Raw genomic sequence first — 24,521 nt, forward strand, 5'->3', positions numbered from 1 at the left:
GCTCTGAATAATCACTATAGGCTTTGATTTGCTTTTAGACTTTAACACTATTTATGTAGGCAAGCAGCACATTAGCTGTCCCAGCACACACACACACACAAACACACACACTGAGCATCAGGATGCCATTGGTGTGAAATAGAAATAGCGCCAGAAGAGCTAAAGTCGGTAAGAATTCATGCTGTGTACCATCTGCTGTGTGTGTGTGTGGCATTTGTGCATCATACTCTGCCAGTAGAATATGTGTGTGTGTGTGTGTGTGTGTGAGATATATAGTGGAGGTGGCTGACAGTGAAAAAGCAGTGAGTGAAGGACAGCACTAATCATTGTAGCACAAGAACACACACTCAGCACTCGATCAGTCGACGCAGATGCCACATGCACAGATCACATCCATTAAGATCTGCAGGAATGTGGCTCACACACACACACACACACACACAAACACACACGCACACATGGATAAGATAAAGACATGATAGCGAAGTCTGAACATTGATACGAAGCAGTGGTGGTGGGCGTGGCCGAGTCACGTGACCGTCACGTGACCGTCACGTCTAAAACAAGGAACACGAGCTGCATCAGGGTGACTGAGAGAGAAACGAGAGTCTACAGGAGGGTGAGGACAAGGTCGTCCTGTAGGGCTGGAGCGCCTCCAATGACATCACTCATCTCTGTCCGGAAAAGCACAGTAGAAGAAGAAGAAGAAGAAGAACAGGAATACGTGTGGAGAAATGAAAACACTTCTAATGAACTTCTAAAGAAAGTTATCACAAGTTCTTATTTTATCCAAATGATCAAAAATAGTTAACAGAAAATTAACGCTGGTACAAAAATGTCTCCTATCGTGGTGCAATAATTATAATAATAATAATAATAATAACAATAAAACAATTTTATATAAGTGTAAGTAGCAGCTCAAAGTAAAAACAGAGGAAGAAATAAAAGAGTAAAATAAACAAACAAAAATACAGCAACAAAGTATATGAAAATGTATTTAAATAATAAAATATAAACTAAATAATAATGTATTTTAAAATATTTTATTCATAACTACACCACTAATGTGTGCACTGTATATTCCTATGATTATACACTGGAATAAACGTAAAGTTACAGCTTTACCTCTGACTCCTTCCACAAATATTAAATAAACGTGTTGAGAAAATGTCACTTCAACGATTTCTACTCATCTGTTTTTTATCAGTGGAGCGACTGCTGTACGAGTTGCTGTGAACGAGCTGTTGCTATAGAAACGATCACGTATTAGGACACGTGCGTTAATAAAAACCTGCGCTACTGTCAGAGCTGCTGTTCTAGAAAACTATTCACCACCTTCTGACCAATCAGGATGCAGAACTGTACTCAGGATTAATGCTTACATGGTTAATAAATATGAAAGGTGTTGAGTCGGAGCGGCACTGCGGAACACTACGCGTTATTATTATTAGGGGCCAAAAAGCGAAGGTGCGTAGATACCCCATTGTTATTCTGTGCTTCTTATAATTATTATTCCGTTTTTTCTTCTGGCTAGAGTGTCTACGGCAGCCCATAGAAAAGTCTGGAACAATGTTGTGAAATTTGGCACACTGACTGGGGAGGGTCTAAGCAACATTCTGACCAAATCTGGACCAAGTTCTGCCAACAGTCTAGTGCCACCATCGGGTCAAATTTGGGCCTAATTTGGAAGTACATTTATGGGCATGACTTTTGAACTGTGTGTCCACAATTTAAAAGCCAGGCATCCCTGGAGTCCCTGGGTTGGGACCAGTTCAGTGAGGTCAATTTCTGCCTAATTAGATTTTCCGCCATTTTGGATTTTGTTAAAAACTGGGGTTTTTTTTCGCTACTCCTCCTATAAATTTTGTCCAAGTATCAGCAAATTTGGCATAAATCCCCTTCAGAGTAAGTCTCACAAAAGTTATTGAAAGGAATTTTAATAATTTTAACAGTTTGCTTGTGATGGCCCAACGAATCTGACAGCGAAGCTGCCTAACAGGAAGTGAGGCTGTTTCTCAGCAACAACTGGGCACACTGACACAAAACTTGGTAGGTATCTTCACTAGCAGGACCTGAGGCTATGCAACAAATTTTGTGACTGCGCCACCTACTGCAGGGTTCGTACAGATTCTTCATAATGAAATCCAGGACTTTCAAGGACTTTTCAATTACATTTTTTTTTTGTTTTCAAGGACTATACAAGAGGTGTCCATCCATCCATCCATCCATTTTCTGTAACACTTATCCTACACAGGGGAGCCTGGAGCCTATCCCAGGGGACTCAGGGCACGAGGCAGGGTACACACTGGACAGGGTGCCAACCCATCTCTAGGCAAAATCACACACCCATTCACACACTGTGATGCCAATCAGCCTACAACATGTGTCTTTGAACTGGCGAAACCCCTGAAGCACAGGGAGACCAGGCAAGCTCCGCACACTCAGGAAGGCAACGGGAATCGAACCCCCAACCCTGGAGGTGTGAGGCAAACATGATAACCACTAAGCCACCATGCTTATAATATGATTATAACGTGATTATAATAATAATTTTTTTAAAAACAACCAATTTTTATATGGTGCCTTTTCCAGCCATGCTGGACTAAATTTCTTATCATACAATAATGATAAACCATGGTTTACAGCTAAACTCAGAAAGCTTCGTCATGCCAAAGCGGATGCTTACCGAAGTGGGATAAAGTCTTGTACAACAAGGCCAGGAACACACTAACAAAGGGGATCAGCGTGGCTAAAAGGAGCTACTCAGAAAACCTAGGAAACCAGTTTTTGGCCAACGACCCTGCGCCTGTGTGGAGAAGCATCACCAAGTACAAGACACCACCACCCCACTATGTTGAGAATCAGCATTTGGCTGACGAACTGAATGTGAATGTGTACACCGGGTTTGAAAAACCTGGTCTCACACCCCTCCCCCACTCTGATCTACACTTCTCGCAGCCATCAACACCTCCTACAGCCCCCCTTCTGCCCCCTCCTACTAATCAACCTGCATCTCTTGTCTGTGAGGAGGACGTGGGCCGTGTTTTTAAAAAACAGATGGGGTTTCACCTGCCTGTCTGAAAGCTTGTGCTGATGAGTTGGCCCCCATCTTCACACAGATCTTCAACAGATTACTGGAGTAGTGTGAAGTTCCCAACTGCTTCAAATGCTCCACGATCATTCCAGTCCCTAAAAAACCAAAAGCACTGGTCTGAATGACTACAGACCTGTCGCCTCACGTCGGTGGTCATGAAGTCATTTGAGAGACTGGTATTGGCCCACCTGACGGACATCACTGCACCCCTACTGGACCTGCTGGAAAGAGCAAACAGGTATATGGATGATGCAGTCAACATGGGACTGCATTATATCCTACAACACCTCGACAGACCAGGGACATATGCAAGGATCCTATTTGTGGACTCTGCCTATTCTTGAACTGCTCTCAAACAAACTGACCCAACTCTGTTCCCACCCCTCTCTGTCAGGGGATCACCGGCTTCCTGACAGACAGACAACACTGAGTGAGACTGGAGAAGCTCACATCCGGGACCCTCACTGTCAGCACTGGTGCTCCTAAGGGATGCGCTCTGTCTCCTCTGCTCTTCTCTCTGTATACAAACGACTGCACTGCTAAGGAGCACCCCGTTAAACTCCTGAAGTGTACAGATCACACCACAGTCATCTGCCTGATCTGCGACGGTGACGAGTCTGTAAACAGATGGGAGGTTGAACGGCTGGCTGCCAGGTGCGGTCACAACAACCTTGAGCTGAACATGCGCAAAACAGTGGAGATGACAGTAGACTTCAGAAGGAACCCCCTGCACTCCCCCCACTCACCATCATGAACAGCACTGTGCCAGCAGTGGAGTCATTCAGGTTCCTGGGCACTACCAACTCTCAGGACCTGAAGTGGGACGCTCACATAGACTCCATTTTGAAAAAGGCCCAGCAGAGGTTATACTTCCTTCGCCAGCTAAAGAAGCTCAACCTGCCACAGGATCTGCTGATACAGTTCTACTCAGGCATCATTGAGTCTGTCCTGTGTACTTCTATAACTGTCTGGTTTGGTTCAGCCGCCAAATCTGACAGAAGGAAACTACAACAAACAGTCACGACTGCTGAGAAAATTATCGGTGCCCCTTGCCCAACCTCCATGAACTCTACACCTCCAGAGTGAGAAAAAGGGCTAAGATCATCACTTTGAACCCCTCGCACCCAGCCCACTTTCTCTTTGAACTATTGCCCTCTGGTCGGTGCTACAGAGCACTGAGCAGCAGAACAGCCAGACACAAGAACAGCTTTTTTTTTGAAATACTTTTTTTTTTTTCACAAGAACAGTATTTTTTTTTTAAATACTGACTGAAACGTGGCCCATTAAAAGACTACATGTTCACCAGCAGTCACTTCCAAGCTGCTCTTAACACAAGCTATCAAAGGAACTCTGATACTCAGAACCGTTCTCCCATGACGGGCAAATAAGTGAATCCCTTTGCCTATCGTCATGGCTCCTGTGATTGCTTATGTAACATCTGTAGTGCGTCTGTGAATGTGCGGCTCGCCGAGTCTGGCTGCTCGGCCCCTGAAAATACTGCTTGCAGCTTTAATTATTATTATTATCATTATTATCATTGGTGGTGGTGTTGTTGTTGTTGTTTTTCTTGTTGTTGTCATTAATAAATATGAAAGGTCATCATGACTCACTACGCCACATGGATTTATGATGAACTGTGACACTTTCATTACAGTATAATTAATCTGAAGTCCAGGCGGAATTAGTGTGCTTCAGCAGAGCTTTATGAGGGATGAGTGAATGTTAGATAAGGGTACTTGTGTCTCTAAATCACCTGAACCACTCACATGTGAGGATTTATAACCGTTCATAAATATTAAAGCTGCTTTAAGGTCATTATGAGAATACCCGAACAGGACCACATTTTTAATAAATATTTAAAGAGCTTTAAGATCATTTTCAGGACTTTGTTCAGGGCTTTATAAATATTATACTCATTAATGCATATTATAATCATTATGAGTGAGAGCAGGAGAGCAGCACACCTCTCAACACGGGGATTAATATTATAATAAAGGTGCAGGGAAATATGTTTACTGTAGAACACTCACACTTGTGTTATAAGATGTTTATTAAAAAACAAGATTACATGCTGATTGTTCAGAAGGTGTTTCTATAACAGTAGCTCAAGCTCGACCTTCAACTAGGGAAAAAACCCCCAAAATTCCCCCTCAATTCAGAATTCCTACTCTGGAACTCAGCAAGTAACAGAGTCCAGCAAGTGACTAGTAAACACAGCAGTCTGACCTTTTAATGAGTTACGCCGTATATACAGCACCTACGTATTAGCTGTAGATCAGAGCGATGAGGTTATATAACATCTTAAACATGACTAATGCAGCTTTTATTCATGTGTGTGTGTGTGTGTGTGTGTGTGTGTGTGTGTGTGTGGTGAGAGATGTGACACTCGTGCAATGATTTGGAATAAAAATGTGATATCTAGGGGAACATATGTTTGTGCGCAGAGGCGTAAACAATCGTGTGTTTATCTGGGATACAAGCAGTACGTTTTTCTGCCAGGAAATACATCACACACACACACACACACACACACACACACACACACACATACACACACACACACACACACACACACACACAATTATGATTTCCTCTGGGAGATAATCTATAGAAAAGTCCAAGACTTTGTCTGTCGCTGCCTGTCTCACTGTCTGTCGGTCTGTCTTTGCCTGTCTCGCTATGTCTGTCTGTCTCTGCCTCTCTCTCTCTGTCTGTGTGTCTCTCTCTGTCTGTCTCTCTCTCTCTCTGTATCTGTCTCTCTCTGTATGTCTGTTTCTGCCTGTCTCTGTCTGTCTGTGTATCTCTCTTTGTCTGCCTCACTGTCTGTCTCTTTCTTCCTGTCTGTCTGTTTCTGCCTGTCTCTCTTTCTGTCTTTCTTGGCCTGTCTGTCTCTGTTTGTCACTGTCTGTCTGTCTCTCTCTCTGTGTGTCTGTCCCTCTCTGTCTGTCTGTTTCTGCCTGTCTCTCTCTCTTTCTGTCTGTATCTGCCTCTCTCTCTCTCTCTCTCTTTCTCTCTCTATGTCTGTGTGTCCCTCTCTGTCTGGCTTACTGCCTGGCTCTTTTTCTGTCTCTCTCTAGGCCTGTCTCTCTCTCTTTCTCTCTCTTTGTTGCTCTCTCTCTCTCTGTCTGTCTGTGTCTGTCTCTCTCTGTCTGTCTGTTTCTGCCTGTCTCTCTCTCTCTCTTTCTGTCTCTCTGTCTCTCTCTAGGCCTGTCTCTCTCTCTCTCTCTCTCCCCTGCTGTAAGCACTGATCATGGATAATGTGTATCCGTGAGACCATCTGGATCTGCTAGAATGGAGAGAAGATGGAAAAAGAAGAAGAAGAGCACAGAAAGTAAAGCCCAGAGAGAATATTTGAGATGAATGACGCGGTTCTGTCTGCACTCAGAGACAGTTCAGAAATATACTATACAACTGTCTCCAGTTCAAACTTTGTGTGTAGTCGGTATGTTCCCGGCGTAACCGTGGTAACCCTCAGGGTTACAGAATAAGCGTCACTGATAGGCATGAGACAGAATATCGCTGTCTCCAACATCGGCATACAAAACACCGGCGTGAAGAATCTGCTGCTCCTAGTGTTATCCTGATATTTCCCTCGAAGCGTGCTTAATTAATAGTCCAAAAACTTACGCTAATGAAAAGTGTTACGGCAGGAGCGTCGAACACAAACCTCACTTCGCTCGGCTCGCGTGAAAATAATACTGAACTGAAAAAGATTACAATGACGTTAATAAAAGGGGAAAATGACACATTATATTATCCTGCTCTACCTCTCATACAATATAATGTACTGATATCAGTGTCACAAAATAAATGTTTATTTCTGAACGCTCTCTCAGGTTGTGGCTGTGTGTGTGTGTGTGTTTAAACATTAGACATTTCTCCTCTTACTTTAGCCTCCTCAGTTAGAGTATGTTGGGCAGTAGTGTGTTACAGTATAATATTACTTTCCCCAGGAACGAGGAGTAGTGTAGTGTAACGAATGACTAATACGTTTCAGTAAGAATATTACAGTGACCCCTGAGGAAACAGCTCGTTACACCTTTACCTGTCTCGTCACAAACCTACTGATTACAAATCAACAATTCAACCATCCCCAGGTTGATTTTTACATTTACGTTTACATTTATTCATGTAGTAGACGCTTTTATCCAAAGTGACTTACAAATGAGCAAATACAAGCCGACTTTTCCCCAACGCTGATTTTCCTCAGCCATGCAGCTAGCCTGTTTGGAAGCTGGAAGCGTTACGTTCAGCAGCTGGGATCATAGCCATTACTTTCATTTTGTTGGGATAAAAGAGGATAAAAACATCGTTGTGAAATGTAAATTGCGTGCAGATAGTGGCACCTGCACAGCAGACTCTTTCCACCGAGTAAAACACACCGAACCTCCTGAAACATCTAAAAAACTGCCACGTTACCGGCGATACCCGGACAGTCACGACGAGGCTTCACGTGGGAAGTCAGAAGTACGAGGAGAAGGGACAGTTTTGCGGGGTGTAACGGAAAAGTACAATAACGAGTAGTGTAATGAATTACTGTCGGCAGGTAATTATAATTAATTATAAAAATAATTAAAGTAATAACATCACTTTTGACAAGAGTAACGAGTAATAAATGTAGTTTTTGGAGTAACGCCACAAGCCCAACACTGCTACTCTGTGTTTTATTACTTCTCCTGTGTAAATGTGTAGGAGGAGACTAATTCCACACTGGGGATTATTATTATTATTATTATTATTATTATTATTACACTGTAAAGTATCCACAGTGGAGCTGACGGAGATCACAGCTGTGCACTTCTACAATATTACACATTATTATCTCTAATAATCTAATTATCTAAAATGACCATTTTGCAATTTTTAAGAGCCACAAAACTTCTATTTAAAAGTAAACATTTGACCTTTTTACAATTTTTTTATATTCTTAATTTTGCAAAACTTGTGTACTGTGTGTTGGTGTGCTGATGAAACATTTAAGAGCTGAGCGTCTGCGTTCTCACTGATGCGGTGGAGGGATGATGATGATGATGAACTGCAGGTTTAATGCAGGCGTGTAAACTGGAGTAAAGGAGAGAAAAATACACTCACTTTTTAGGCCTGTAGTCGGGAATGTTCCTGTCCAGGGAGATGCGCTCGCTGAGCTGGGCGTTGTAGCCGTACTCTTCGTATTTGCCCCCGCCTTCTGGACTTTCACCCCCAAGTGTGGCTGCAGCTCCTCCCTGACCGAGACCTCCAGGCCCCTCCAGCAGCCCCATCGCCTTCGACACTCCTACACCCAGAAGATAACGCACATCACACTCAGGACAAACGTTCTTCTCTCTCTCACACCAAAACGCCGCTGAGTTCTGGATTCTGATTGGTCAGAAGGTGCTGATTAATTTTCAAGCATTAAAAGTAAGAATAAACATGAGATGAGTAAGATGGCTGCGTAATGCGATACTCAACGAGACCTGGAGCGTGATCCAAGATGGCGGCTCCCAGCCTGGATCACCTTGCGGAATATATCGACGCGCACTACAACAGATTCTGCTGCACCATGAACAGGGACAAACCGGACGACAACAAATAAAGTAAACCCCACTCCAAACACCAAGGGACCCCGCCCCAATTCACTCTCCAGCCCAAATATAACACCATCCACATCACCTACACCACCGTGCAGCACAGGGATAAGTGACATTCTGCTCTCAACTGAAAAGAAACTTTCCAGACTTGATGCCAGGATCGCACTGAGTGAAGTGATACACGAGGAATTCCAGGAACTGTGGCACAGCGGAGAATTCAGCCAAGAACAGACACACACTCTCACTAAAGAAAATCATTTTTAAAGCACTCTGTTCACACACTTACTACTCAACTCACCTCCGGAGTGGCAGAAAACATAACCATGAAAGAGAACATTCTGGACTTGCAAACGCGCAGCGTGAGGGCCAATTTAGTCTTCACAGGCATCCCGGAACAAGCGCCAGGCCACCCTGAAAAATCAGTCAAGGACTTTATGATAAAACAACTTGAATTACCAGCCAGAACTGTTCAGACTATCACCTTTCACCCAGTGCACCACATCAGATTTCAAAACAACATTCGACCACGAACGATCATCGCAAAATTATAAACAAAAACAGCTGGCTCAGAGGCAAGGCAAGGCAGACAACTTAAAGGCACAAACTGCAGACTCAATGAGCAATATATCATTCTTAAACGTGGAAAATAGCTTTTCCCAATCCGAACACAGATGGTAAATGAAGGAAAAAAGTCAACCATCGCAGTGGACAAATTATTCTAGGATTAATTATTAGGAAGAGGTAACAACGCGGATTAATATTAAACCTAATTAAATACATTTAAAAATTAATTATTATTTCCCCCCCGCTTCAGGATTCCAGTTGGCCGTGGCATCCCAGTCCCTGTCTGGTGCAGTGGGGATTAGTTGTGGGTGGGCATGGTGTGGGGCCTGGGGCCTTGGGCTTGTGCCTTCCAGCCATCTTCCTGTACTCTTTCACCCTGGATTTCTTGCCTTTGGCTGGTTCAGCACTGCATGCCTCGCTTTTTTAATGCAACACATATTAGCTGAGATGCATATACATCTATTAAGAGCTTAAATAAGGAGTGGGGAAAAAAGAAACGTTTGTGATGATTCTGATTTGGATTGAAATGATTCTGATTCTTTTTGAGATGATTCTGATTTGGATTGAAATGATTCTGATTCTTTTGGTGATGATTCTGATTTGGATTGAAATGAATTAGATTTTTTTGAGATGATTCTGATTTGGATTGAAATGATACTGATTCTTTTTGTGTTGATTCTGATTTGGATTGAAATGATTCTGATTCTTTTTGTGATGATTCTGATTTGGATTGAAATGAATTAGATTTTTTTGAGATGATTCTGATTTGGATCGAAATGATACTGATTCTTTTTGTGATGATTCTGATTTGGATTGAAATGATTCTGATTCTTTTTGTGATGATTCTAATTCTGGCGATTCTTTTTGTGATGATTCTGATTTCGATGGAGATTATTCTGATTCTTATTGTGATGATTTTGATTTGGGTTCTGGCATTTCTTATTGTGATGATTCTGATTCTTATTGTGATGATTCTGATTCTTCTTGTTATGATTCAGATTCTAATTATTCTGATTCTTGTTGTGATGATTCTGATTGTGATGATTCTGATTGTGATGATTCTTGTGATGATTCTGATTGTGATTATTCTTGTTGGGATGATTCTGATTGTGATGATTCTTGTTGGGATGATTCTGATTCTGATTCTTGCTGTGATGATTCTGATTCTTGTGATGATTCTTGTTGTGATGATTATAGTTGTGATGATTCTGTATTCTGATTCTTGTTGTGATGATTCTGATTGTGATGATCAGAGATGATTCTGATTGTGATGATTCTTGTTGTGATGATTCTGTATTCTGATTCTTGCTGTGATGATTCTTGTTGTGATGATTCTGATTCTTGTTGTAATGATTCTGACTGTGATGATTCTTGTCATGATGATTCTGATTGTGATGATTCTGATTCTTGCTGTGATGATTCTGATTCTGATTCTTGCTGTGATGATTCTGATTCTTGTTGTGATGATTCTTGTTGTGATGATTCTGATTGTGATGATTCTGTATTCTGATTCTTGCTGTGATGATTCTGATTGTGATGATTCTGATTGTGATGATTCTGATTGTGATGATTCTTGTTGTGATGATTCTTGTTGTGATGATTCTGATTTTTGTTGTGATGATTCTGATTCTTGTTGTGATGATTCTGATTGTGATGATTCTGATTCTTGCTGTGATGATTCTGATTCTAAGTCTTGCTGTGATGATTCTGATTCTTGTTGTGATGATTCTTGTTGTGATGATTCTGATTGTGATGATTCTGTATTCTGATTCTTGCTGTGATGATTCTGATTGTGATGATTCTGATTGTGATGATTCTTGTTGTGATGATTCTTGCTGTGATGATTCTGATTGTGATGATTCTTGTTGTGATGATTCTTGCTGTGATGATTCTGATTGTGATGATTCTTGTTGTGATGATTCTGTATTCTGCTAATTACACAATCAGCTCTAGGTAAATGTGTGCCAGGTTGAATGAACACCTCCCGCAGTGCTGAAGGGTCAGAGTGCAGCACCGTGCGTTATTTCCTGCGCTAACACACCTGCTAATTAACTTATAAGCTGAGTCAGACATCTCTGAGCAGAAAAATCACCATACTGTACTCCACAACTTTATTCAGGAACCTCAGAACCTCTGCAGTGTTCATTCACGTCCACAGAGGAACAGAGGAACGTTCCACTCAGCATGCTGGATGTTACTTTAGCACTGTGTTTATATCTGCATGATGAATTCAGCCTGATTTCTGCACTATGATGAGCCCTTCAGGTCCATGCTCACACCGCTGCAGCATTTCTGTCTCTTCTGTAATTAGGATTTGATTAAAGGAAAATGAGTTTCAGCCACCAGGCAGGACAGCTTCACACAGGCTTCATGAGCATCTGCTTTAGTTACGGCTCGAATCTGTGCACATGAAAGAAAAATATAATAAAAACAAATAATAAAGACAGTAGAAGAAAAGAAATAAAAAAGAAAGTGCAAACCCAAAACACTCAAATAAATTAGTGTTTAAATTAGATTCTGTTAGTATTCTACTTTTTTATTTATTCATTCTTCTATTACCCTGCAATTGGGTATTTCTTGTAAATGTTATTATTAGATTGTGCCCTGCGATGGATTTGCACCCCATCCAGGGTGTACCCCGCCTTGAGCCCGATGCTCCCTGGGATAGGCTCCAGGATCCCAACGACCCTGTAGGATAAGCGGTATAGAAAATGGATGGATGGATTATCATTAGGGGGCCAAGTGCCGAAGGTATGTAGACACCCTATTTTTATTTGACCTCTTCTTCTTCGTTTTCTTCTTCAACTTCTTCTGGCTATTGTTTCTATGGCAGCCCAATGATTGGGGAGGGTCTAAGGAACATTCTGACCAAATCTGGGCCAAATGCCGCCAACACTCTAGCCAATTTGGAAGTACGTTTATGGTCATAACTTTTGAACCGTGTCCAAAATTTAAACGACAGGACTCCCTGCATCAAGACAAAGACCCCATGAGGTCAATTTCTGCCTAATCATATTTTCTGCCATCTTGGATTTTGTTTTTAAAAAATTCGCTACTCCTCCTACAAATTTTGTCCAATCATCACCACATTTGGCACGCAGCATTTTCAGATTAAGCCTCACAACAGTTATAGAAAGAATTGTAAATATTCCAAACAGTTTGTCTGTAATGGGCCAACAAATCCGACAGCGAAGCCTCCAAACAGGAAGTGAGGCTGTATCCCAGCAATGACTTGGCACGCTGACACAAAACAGGACCATCACCTGAGGCTATGCAACAAATTTCGTGACAATGCCACCTACTGGTCAAATAGCATGCCTAAAATGCTTACATCTAACTGCCATTTTTGCTACTCCTCCTCCAAATTTTGTCCAATCTTTCATCAGCTTGAGACCCGTATAAACAAAAGTTATCAAAGGAACTCTGATATTCCAAACCGTTCTCCTGTAATGGACGGGCAAATGTGTGAAACTACAAATCATTCTTGAATCCCTTTGGCTAAAGTTATGGCTCTGCTTTCCTGTGATTGCTTATGCAACTGTTGTAGTGCGTCTGTGAATGTGTGGCTCACAGAATCTGGGCGCTTGGCCCCTGAAAATGCTGCTTGCAGCTTTAATTGTTGTTGTTGTTATTATTATTATTATTAGTTCTTGAATATCTGTTTAATTTCACAGATCAATATTAAAATCTTTTAAAATATACAGGATATGACAGTAAAGTGAGCTGAGGCGTTACAGATTGTCTTTCACTCTGACATTTAAATCATAAAGTGTTATTCTCGTACAAGCTTATTAAAGATGGACGATAAAAACGTTATCACTTGCTATGGAAAATAAGGTAACCGTGATAAGGAGAATCAGTCTCAGGCGTGTCATTTTTGTGATTTAAAAGTGTTCTGCATTCTTGTACAATCTGCCTCAGGATAAAGAATGGAGCTCCTTTCTTTTATTGAAGAGAATTGAATCCAAAGAGCAAGGCAAAATCAACAACGAGGACAGACAGAGGTCAAATATTCAGGCAGATGGAGTATAGCAGGTAAGGCAGATAATCAAAGTCCAAGGCAAAACAGAATCAGAACCAGAAGCACAACACAATAGAACTGCTTGTACCGACAGAGATTAGACCAACATTTACTTCTCAAAGGTCTAGTGTATGAACAGTCTCCTTTAAAGTGTGGTGTGAGTGTGATTGGGAACAGGTGTGTGATTAGTCTTCTGGGGAAGGTGACCGTGTCTGTGTGTAGTTTGGAAGTTGCAGTCGTCATTGGCCATGTTTGTAGTTCGCAGTGCATTCTGGGAAATGGAGTCACTAATTTGCTGTGACATGACAAAAGCACTGAGTGATGGGGTGGTGTGATGTAGCGCAGTTACTCAGAGAAAATGTGACGGTTCTGATTTGGATTCTGAAGATTCTAAAGATTCTGGTTTAGATTCTGACGATTTTTATAATGACGATTCTGATTCCGATTCTAATGATTCTGATTTGAACTGAGATGATTCTTATTTTGATGATTCAGATTCTGACAATTCTGAATCAGATTTTGATGACTCTTATTATGACGAATCTGATTCCTATTCTGACGATTCAGATTCGGATTCTGATGATTCAGATTCTGACAATTCAGATTCATATTTTGATGATTCAGATTCAGATTCTGACAATTCATATTATGACAAGTCAGAATTCCAATTCTGACGATTCTTATTCTGATTCTTACCCTATATGCCACAGACGTCCATTTTTAAGCCATTTATTTATTTCTCCGTTTTGACTCTCCCTTGTTTACGGTTGCTTTCCCGACTGGCCTGTTTATCGACCTTTGCTTGTTTATATCGCTGTATGCTTTATCCTGAAGAAGCCTGATTGTGTGTGTTATAACCTTCTGCACTGTATGGCTGGAATGTGACTTAGGTAAAATCTGGCTACAGCTGTACTGCTGTGAAATGTACAGAGACAGCCTGAGGCTACAAAGCACAACATCACTAAGCAGTGAAGACTTGAAGACTGCAGCAGGGATTAAGAAACACAGGCAGACTGAAAGTGGCTGAAAGGTGAGTGGTGCATTGCGAAAGCACACAGATGTCTGGCCTCGTCTCGATTCTACAGACACACGGCCGCAAATCTGCAGAAAACATTACACAGCCGTCACTCGGTCCGCATGAGATAGATTCCAGTCTCATACGCTTCTCCATCCATCCATCCATCCATTTTCTATATCGCTTTATCCTTTTCAGGGTCACGGGGAGCATCGGGCATGAGGCGGGGTACACCCTGGACAGTGTGCCAATCCATCGCAGGGCACAATCACATACACACTCACACACCCATTCATACACTACGGACACTCTGGACATGCCAATCAGCCTACCATGCATGTCTTTGGACTGGGGGAGGAAACCGGAGTACCCGGAGGAAACCCCCGCAGCACGGGGAGAACATGCAAACTCCACACACACAGGGCCACGGTGGGAATCGAACCCCCGACCCTGGAGGTGTACGTGCTAACCACTGAGCCACCGTGCGCTCTCATATGCTTCTCAAACGGCTCAAAATCAGATGTATTCTCCTCTCATCTCATCACAACTAAGTGAAATTTCACATCAGCTTTAAATAAACACAGTGGGAAATTAATTAGTTTTCATTTAAACTGCATGTTAGAACAGTACAAGTGTCAGAATTAAAGAGACACCATCTTGTCATCTTTTTATCTGTAGTTGCCTCACAGTTCTCTCAGTGAAACCGTACTACACGCCTCCACAGTCTGATTTGTTTGAACCTGTTTGTAATATTTTCTAATGAACTAATAAAAATAATCTCTTTTATCCACATGGAAATGAGTTTTGCATAAATAGCCGTTCTTTTCAACTGCACATATTTAATTAAAAGCATGTCAGATATGATTATTCCTAGAGTGCACAGTTGTGGGCTCAGCGAAACGAAATGACCCGTACGCCTCTGCGTTGTGCTGACTCGTCCCGTTTTCACCGTCCAGAGCAAAATGAGTTTGTTTTAGTGTTGACTAATAAACTTACTGCAAGAGAAATTCTGCTTAATACCCCAGAGAGGCATATCCATTGGTTATGAAGCTCAAAGCTGCTGATTCATCTGTTTACTTGTGTACTCTGTGTGTGTGTGTGTGTGTGTGTGTGTGTGTTTTAGTCTTAAATTGCTTTTTTGGCTGAAAAAAAGAGAACACACTGTAGGATATAGGAGTCTTATTTATTTCCATTATTAATTCAGTGTTTATTAATTAGAGCTTTTAAATATATATTTTACTGAGTGCTTCATCATGACTATTTATATGGTTTATTATTTATTAATCATAAATCAAAATAACAATGAGCAAATTTTAATAAATATAATTTGTTTATAATAAATAAACAAAATATTGCAGATTTTGTTTATTTATTACAAATTTTATTTATTAAAATTTATTGAGAGAGAGTTTGCACTATTTTTTATTTAATCTATTAGTATTTTATTCAATTTTATTTTATTTTGTCTTTTTTTCTCTCTTGTTTTTACACTACCCTTCCTTTGTACTTGCTTTAGCAATACAAATGTACGATTATTTGTCATGCCATTAAAGAGATAGAGAGACAGTAGGACAGAGAGAGAGAGACAGAGAAAGAGACAATAGGACAGAGAGAGAGACTGGGAGAGAGACAGTAGGACACAGAGAGAGACTGGGAGAGAGACAGTAGGACAGAGAGAGACAGAAGGACAGAGAGAGAGACTGGGAGAGAGACAGTAGGACAGAGAGAGACAGAAAAAGAGACAGTAGGACAGAGAGAGAAACAGAGAGAGACACAGAGAGACAGTAGGGCAGAGAGAGACTGGGAGAGAGACAGTAGGACAGAGAGAGAGACAGAAGGACAGAGAGAGAGACTGGGAGAGAGACAGTAGGACAGAGAGAGACAGAAAAAGAGACAGTAAGACAGAGAGAGACACAGAGAGAGACAGAGAAAGACAGCAGGGCAGAGAGAGACTGGGAGAGAGACAGTAGGACAGAGAGAGAGACAGAAGGACAGAGAGAGAGACTGGGAGAGAGACAGTAGGACAGAGAGAGAAACAGAGAGAGCCAGAAAGAGACAGTAGGACAGAGAGAAACAGAGAGAAACAGTAGGACAGAGAGAGACAGTAGGACAAAGAGAGAGACTGGGAGAGAGCCAGTAGGACAGAGAGAGACTGGGAGAGAGCCAGTAGGACAGAGAGAGAGAGCAGGACAGACAGAGAGGAGAAAGTGGTGATTAAATTAGAGTGATTTTGAGTCTGATCTGGGTAGGAAATGACTCATGGATCTGAATCTGATCAGTGGAGGTTCACGTTACTCAGTCTCCGTATACACACATTTACACAAACACAATAAAGGAATGTAGATATGAAAGCTTTTGTAACTAACAGGATTTTCATGAGGACATTTCCTGTGTAAATGCTCCTATAAACTGTTTATGAATAAATTTGTTTGTATCCGGTGTAATAAAAAGCTCCCATATGGTTATCATAAACACTCCACAGCACAATAAATGATATCAAGTGAAAATATCTTCATCATAGCGAAATTTACATAATAATCCTCATTATGGGCTTACTATCAAATAAAATTACAACGCATTTATTTCTAGAACTTTCTACGAAGAGGCGTCATCATTTTCAGTTTGTTTTATAATAATCTCATGGTGAATATTGGATCATTTCTCGAGATGTTTTTCCCTGGATGAAGTGGGTGTGAACTGGGAGACGGTGTACACACTGCCTGTCTGCAACTCCCGGATTTAAAAGTGGACGAGCTGGTGTTAAAATCCTCACAGTGATAACGGAGGGAGGAAATCTCTGTGCTGTTTCTGTGCATTTTAAGCAATGCTGTATTTATTCTTCATCCAACCATCTGCTGTATTCACTCCATAGTTCACATTTCACCTACAGAATGAGACACGTACCCGTGAGCGCTGCCCTAAATTACACACCCAGCATCTGTGCTGCATTTATTCTGCATCTGGATCCGACCCCCTGCTGAGAAAGATTTAAAACCCTAATTAATAAACACAGAAAAAAGACTTCAGAAGCAGACATTCATGCGTACAATAACTGAAAGTCCTGAGAGGGTTTTAAACGCTTCAGAAAGTCCTGATTTACGACACAGACGACACAGAGCGTGAGCTCAGACACATCCAAACCTTTATTTCCACTTCAATAAACAGAATACATGTAGAACAGTTCAGCTGCTTCAGCTTACAACATACACTCTGACCTATCAGCTCACTGTGGGCGTGGCCCAAATCACTGACCCTGTTCACTATCATCAGCTCACTGTGGGTGTGTCCGAAATCACTGACCCTGTTCCATATCATCAACTCACTGTGGGCCTGGCTCAAATTACTGACCCCGTTCACTACAATCAGCTCACTGTGGGCGTGGCCCAAATCACTGACCTTGTTCACCATCATCAGCTCACTGTGTGCGTGGCCCAAATCACTGACCCTGTTCACTATCATCAGCTCACTGAGGGCGTGTCCCAAATCACTGACCCTGTTCAGTATCATCAGCTCACTGTGTGCGTGTCCCAAATCACTGACCCTGTTCACTACAATCAGCTCACTGTGAGCATGTCCCAAATCACTGACCCTGTTCACTATCATCAGCTCACTGAGGAAGTGTCCCAAATCACTGACCCTGTTCACTACAATCAACTCACCGTGGGCGTGGCCCAAATTACTGACCCTGTTCACTAACATCAGCTCACTGTGGGCGTGTCCCAAATCACTGACCCTGTTCACTATCATCAGCTCACTGTGGGCGTGTCCCAAATCACTGACCCTGTTCAGTATCATCAGCTCACTGTGAGCGTGTCCCAAATCACTGACCCTGTTCACTATCATCAGCTCACTGAGGGCTTGTCTCAAATCACTGACCCTGTTCACTACAATCAACTCACTGTGGGCGTGGCCCAAATTACTGACCCTGTTCACTATCATCAGCTCACTGTGGGCGTGGCCCAAATCACTGACCCTGTTCACTATAATAGCCCACTGTGGATGTGTCCCAAATTACTGACCTCGTTCACTACAATCAACTCACTGTGGGTGTGTCCCAAATTACTGACACTGTTCACCATCATCAGCTCACTGTGGGCATGGTGCAAATCACTGACCCTGTTCACTATCATCAGCTCACTGTGGGCGTGGCCCAAATCACTGACTCTGTTCACTATCATCAGCCCACTGTGGGCATGTTCCAAATCACTGACCCTGAACACTACATTCTGTTCAATGTGGGCGTAGCCCAAATCACTGACCCTGTTCACTATCATCAGCTCACTGTGGGCTTGTCTCAAATTACTGACCCTGTTCACTACCATCAGTTTACTGTGGGCTGGTCCCAAATTACTCTGACCCTGTTCACTACCATCAGCTCACTGTGGGCGTGTCCCAAATCACTGACCCTGTTCACTACAAACAGCTCACTGTGGGCGTGTCCCAAATTACTGAGCCTGTTCACTACAATCAACTCACTGTGGGAGTGTCCCAATTCACTGACACCGTTCACTATCATCACCCCTCTGTTGGTGTTTCCCAAATTACTCTGGCCTTGTGCACTAGCATCAGCCCACTTTTGGCATGTCCCAAATCACTCTGACCCCATTCACTATCATCAGCCCTCTGTGGGAGTGTTCCAAATCACTCTGACCCCATTCACTATCATCACCCCTCTGTATGCGTGTCCCAAATCACTCTGACCCCATTCACTATCATCACCCCTCTGTGGGCGTGTCCCAAATCACTCTGACCCTGTTAACTACACAACTCACTATCAGAAATACACAGATGGCGTGTCCCAAATCATACAACTTATTTACTATATCACCATCAGTCCACTATGGACATGTGCTAAACCAAACAGCCTGTTCACTATTATCAGTCCATAGTGAGAGTGTTTCAAACCACACACTTTGTTCCCGTTTCACTATATAGGCCACACAAACATCATCATCAGTACATTGCAGGCGAAACCCAAACCACACTCCCTATTCGCTACAACACCATCATCAGTACACTGCAGGCGAAACCCAAACCACACTCCCTATTCGCTACAACACCATCATCAGTACACTGTGGGGGTGCCCCAAACCAAACTCCCTATTAGCTATAACACCATCATCAGTACACTGTGGGCGTGTCCCAAACCACACTCCCTATTCGCAGTGACATTGAGCAGTTTTTTACCTCTTGACCAATCAGAGTGCAAGTTTTGGTGAGTATGTGAGAGTGAATCTTGTTAAGTGAGTGAATATAATATAATAGGCGAGAATGCTCAGATGAGGTATTGTAGGGATTTGAACTCCTGTCTCCTGTCAGGGTGTGGTCAGGGTGTGGTCAGGGTGTGGTCTTTGTGGCTGATAGATAACCTTCCTGAGAGAGCAATCACGCTCTAAACACACCGCAAAACTAATCAAACATGGAGGATTTCCCCTGAGAAACCTTTATAATCACACACAAAATTACAAAACCACAAAAACAGGCTGCAGGTTTATAAACACACGCGCTCGCTCTTCTCGGTTCTCCGAGACCCCATAATGTTCCATAAATGTGAAGTAAACATCTCATTACAGAAAACAACACAGTTGTTATTAGCAGAGCATTCCATCGTACGAGTCCCTGTGAACAAGCCGTTACTATAGAAACAATAACGTATCAGAATGAGCGCGTTGATATAAACCTGCGCTACTATCAGACCTGCTGTTATAGAGAACTCAACAACACCTTCTGACCAATCAGGATCCAGAACTCAGCAGCGCTGTGGTTGTTACTGTTCCATTAGAGAGGAGGTCTTTATTTTGTACAAATGTGAAAAAATGGAACATTTCAATAAAACCTGGAACCTAAAGTGTGAATTTGTATAAAAATCTATAGAAACAAGTACACTACTGTACAGTCAGGAACCAGTGGGAAAACAGTGTGTTGAGCAACATCTGCAGAAACATGCGTCGAGCGTAAGGGTGAAGATGTAGTGCGTACGGTTCCTGATCGGTTCCTGACTTTTTCACACACTCCATATATCACTTTTATAGAATCCCGTGCAACATTTATGGTATAAAAGCGCCATATCGACACACATGGCGTCGGTTACGGAGACGATTCGAGGATAAGACATGTAAAGTGGTGCCTTTTTGGCTCTCCTTCAAATTCAGAAAGGGATAAATTCAGAGTGACCGCCTTCATACACACACGGCGCCGCTGCGGAATAACAATAAGCTGGAATGGAAGCTTTCCAAACGACTGCAGCGAGGAGACTTTTAGCACACTGTGCTCATAATTATGAGATTGAAGGAGCAGCAGGAGGGAGGGAAAGAGGGAGGGAGAGAGAGAGAGAGAGGGATGAATCAGAAATGAAAATCTGACCCAGACAGCCTAAAACCTCCGAACAGCTTCAAGCAGAACTTCTACTAAACGATGTCCCAAACGTAGTCGGTTGTTCGGTGTGTGAACTTTGCTCACTTGCTTTTAGACGAGGTTTATATAATACAGCTAACGAGTCAGTGGAAGCTCAGAGCCTCCGGTATAGCATCATAGTCCATATTCATTCGGATACTTTTGAAAACGCATCTTTTTCTCTACGTTTTGGCTTTTGTCCAGCGAAAAAGTAGCTTTTCGAAAACGCTCTCCCATGTGGATGAACGTCGGTCAAAAAATGGAGATATTCAAAAACAATGAGGTATTTTTTTACTCATGTTACCCATTCAACTCAACACACACAAGATGGTGGACGGCGCTGTACTCCAGTCGTTGTGCCTGCGATCCTGTTTGATAGCGTTGTTAAAGATTAACGTCACTTCGTACAACCTTCAGCTTGAGTTTTTAAATAAACGCCTGACGGACACGACGCAGGCCGAAGCTTCTTACGCTTTTACGCGTGCGCGGTTTTTAGACGCTTTGGTGCGGACGAGCAATTTTAGGAAACGGTTCGGAAACGCCGGTGTTGGTCAGATCTATCTGGATTAACGTGGACGGAGCCTGATAGTGTTTTGAATTAACGCAGTGGTCCTTTGTGTAGCGTGTGCATTAACTCAACTCACGGGGTAGACGTGGGATGCCCTAGTGGGGTGCAACGGAATTGCACAGGGGGCACGGGTGAGATGAGTTATTTATTTATTTATTTACCTTTACAGATTTTGCTTAGATTAAAAAGAAAATATGAATCTGGAATGATTGTGAGCTTATTAAACATTTTTTTTGCAAAGTCTATCAGTGTGTGTCCACTTTACCTATCAGTAAATAAGTATATAACATCAGTTAACTATTATTTATTAAAGAGGCACTTTACATGCTCAGCTGACAGGAAAAAAGGAAAGCAGTCAGACTAGGAAGATAAACACGTTAAACAGACCTACAACTCACGTGTAAAACTGACACTTTACAAATAATGTTGAAGGTGAACCCATAAACGTTAGCGCATTAAATAATTATCTCAGAAATGCAGGCTTACTATGTGACTTTTTTTTTGGCCAGGGTTTAATTATTGCCCATTTTATTCCTTTTCTTTTATTTAAATTGTGTTGCTAGTACTATCATCACATTATTTGACATTCTGATATGTATCAGTACCCGTGTCCTTGGCTCCCTGAAAGACGTTTATAAATAAAAAACGATATTATTATTATTAACTCTGCCTGAACTCTTGCTCATGCAAATGTGTCAGAAACGACGCTGAAGTTAATGACATCATCCATCAAATCATTCGGGTGTGTTACACCACCATTCATGTCTTTTTCAGTTGTTTTTTTTAACCCCTACACTCTCAGAAATAAAGGTACTTTACCTTGTCTTTGAGACGATACCATCAAGGAGACATGTTTTGTATTTTTAATATCTTTTTACCAGAAAACGTGAACATACTGTGCTGTAGTGTAGCTTTAATAAAATAATTGAAGGTACATACAGGAATTGTCAGTTATACGAAACCTCCACCCTGAAACGTGTTAAATACATGTAAGTAATGATTAGCATAGAATTAGCGAAGATGTTGGACGCAGAGGCTAGTTAGCGCTGTACGAGATGGCGAGCGCGTTGGCGTTGATGGTGGTGTTGGAGTGGAGGTTTGGAAGCTGATCTGTGTGAGCACAGGTGAGGAATGCTAAAGTACTAAAGTGCCGCTGCATCGCTCTCCAAAATAAACCTCTGACGCAGTTAAAGATCAGGTGTTAATTATAAAGACTGATATTCACGCAGGTCTGGGTGGATGCACCTTTAAAGCTTTGCTCAAGAAGGCGAAGCACCTTACCAGGTACTAAATACGTACTAAAGGTACCGCACCACACCATAGTAAAGGTTCTTAATAGTACCAAACCACAGCTGAGTTACGGAATGGTACACCCTGATACCTTTATTTGTGAGACTGTACCTAGTGTGGATTTAAACCTACACCTCAGGATTCCCGGTTTGATCCTGAGCTCGGGTTTCTCTCTGTGTGTCCCAGCGGGTTTCCTCTGGGTTCTCCGGTTTCCTCCCACCTCACAAAAAACATGGCAGAAGGTGAACTCTCTACTCTAAACGGCACCAGGTGTGAACGTGTAACGGATCCACGTCCCATTCCAGATCCTCCATGACCCTGACCGGGATAAAGAAAGGAACGCAACAACTGCAAGACCACACTCTTAAAAATAAAGGTTCTTCAATGGTTCTTCACAGCACCATAGGTTCTGCAAAGAACCTTCTTCTTGTCAAGAACCATTTTTCATTGTGTTTCTTCGGAGATTAAAGAAGTTCTTTTTTTTTCATTATAGGTTCTTCAGAGCAGTGTTCTTCAAGGTGTCATCCCTTAACATGTTAAAGTGAACCCTACTGTATAAGGTTCTTTGTGGGACTGAAAAAGGTTCTCCTGGCAAGTATCACTCTTAAGAACCTAACTTTGGTTCCGTAAAACTAAGGTGTTTTTTTTTAAAGAGAACTTGTGATAACATGGTTCCTTGTGGCACTGCTATGAAGAACCATTTTTGGGTTCATTAAAGCGGCAGTAAATAGACAGTTCGGTTCTGAACTTGAGAGTAAACGGTTCTTTGTGCAACTTATAAAAGGTTCTCCTATAGCATCCGGTTGAAAAACAACAAAACCTTTTGGCTCTAATTGGAACCTTGATTTTTTAAAAGTGTATACTATAATGTGTGTGTGTGTGTGTGTGTATTGGACGTGAGTGCACGCGCATACCGTTGAGCTGGTTGTACACCACGTCCTCGAGCCTCTCCAGTCTCTGCAGGATGGACTGCCGGTCCGTGTCGGTAACTTTGCCATGTCGGGTCCGCGCGCGCGCCTCCCCCGACCTCCCGAGCTGCACGAGCTCCTCGGACCGGTCCTGGATCCGGCAGTACACCGAGAACAGCACGATGCCAACGAACACCAGGATGTTCACCGTCAGCAAAGTTTTGATTTTCCGTGCCGCAGCCATTTAAAAAATACAATTAATAAATAAATAGATAAACCAAACGTTCCGCAGATCAGATCTGATCAGATTAGATCCGGTGGGATTTCAGCCTTCCTGCGTTTAGAGGTGTAGAGGATGAGGAGGATGATGATGATGATGGTGGTGGTGGTGGCGGTGACAGGTCATTTCTGTAGCCTGTACAACGAAATGAAATAACATTCACGTCAGGACCAAAATCTAACAAGGAAGATGAGGAAAGTCATTAATATTATTATTATTGTTGTTGTTGTTTGTTTGTTGTTGTTTTTTTTTTTACCTCAGGATTTTCCTTTCAGCCTCCATTGTGCCTTAAACCCCACAGCTGCAGCATCTCCGACCTTTTATCGGCTACCTCAGAGCTTCACGCTACCGAAAACAGCACAAATACACACACCGTGGAATATTTATAGATCTTACCTACCGAGGACAGGACGACATTTTTATAAACAAATCGGTTAAATGTCCGTTTCTGGTGTCCAATCGCAGGTTTACCGTTAGCAGCATCCTCCTTTTTTTACACGCTACATCCTTCCTTTCTCGGTCGAAGAAAACGGCGATGTATTTCATCACTTCACAAGAAGCTCACACAGCAAAGAAATATGATCAGTAAAGCACAATAAAAACAGAATCTTCCAGAAATTGTTGTTTTTTTTCTGACACAGGAGGCTGAGGAGAAGAGAAGGAGGAAAAACCGTCACTCTGAGGCGCTTGTGCGGAGCTCGCGCACTGACAGCGACGCAGCTCGAACTCCCTCTACTCGCGCGAGCTCCAGTCCGCGCGCTCGCTCTCGCGCTCTCTCTCTCTCTTCTTCCCGCACTAATCCGCGCTGCCTTCTCCAGCAC

General features: G+C 42.3%; 1 protein-coding gene across 2 annotated transcripts in view; it reads right to left on the reverse strand.

Annotated features, from left to right (window-relative positions):
• Positions 1-24,521, reverse strand: part of galnt9 (polypeptide N-acetylgalactosaminyltransferase 9) — a 75,009-nt gene extending 50,488 nt beyond the window's left edge. The window contains exons 1-4 of one of the 2 annotated variants that reach the window (XM_053654069.1): positions 24,172-24,521; positions 23,957-24,045; positions 23,427-23,835; positions 8,186-8,366 (exon numbers count right to left, since the gene is read on the reverse strand). In XM_053654069.1, coding sequence (XP_053510044.1) covers positions 8,186-8,366; positions 23,427-23,664 — 419 coding nt within the window. In that variant the 5' untranslated portion in view covers positions 23,665-23,835; positions 23,957-24,045; positions 24,172-24,521. Of the gene's footprint in view, positions 1-8,185; positions 8,367-23,426; positions 23,836-23,956; positions 24,046-24,171 lie in introns of those variants that run through there. The other variant, XM_053654070.1, reaches the window with a different exon arrangement.

The sequence above is a fragment of the Ictalurus furcatus genome, chromosome 22 (genome assembly GCF_023375685.1).
Source record: "Ictalurus furcatus strain D&B chromosome 22, Billie_1.0, whole genome shotgun sequence".
NCBI lineage: Eukaryota > Metazoa > Chordata > Actinopteri > Siluriformes > Ictaluridae > Ictalurus > Ictalurus furcatus.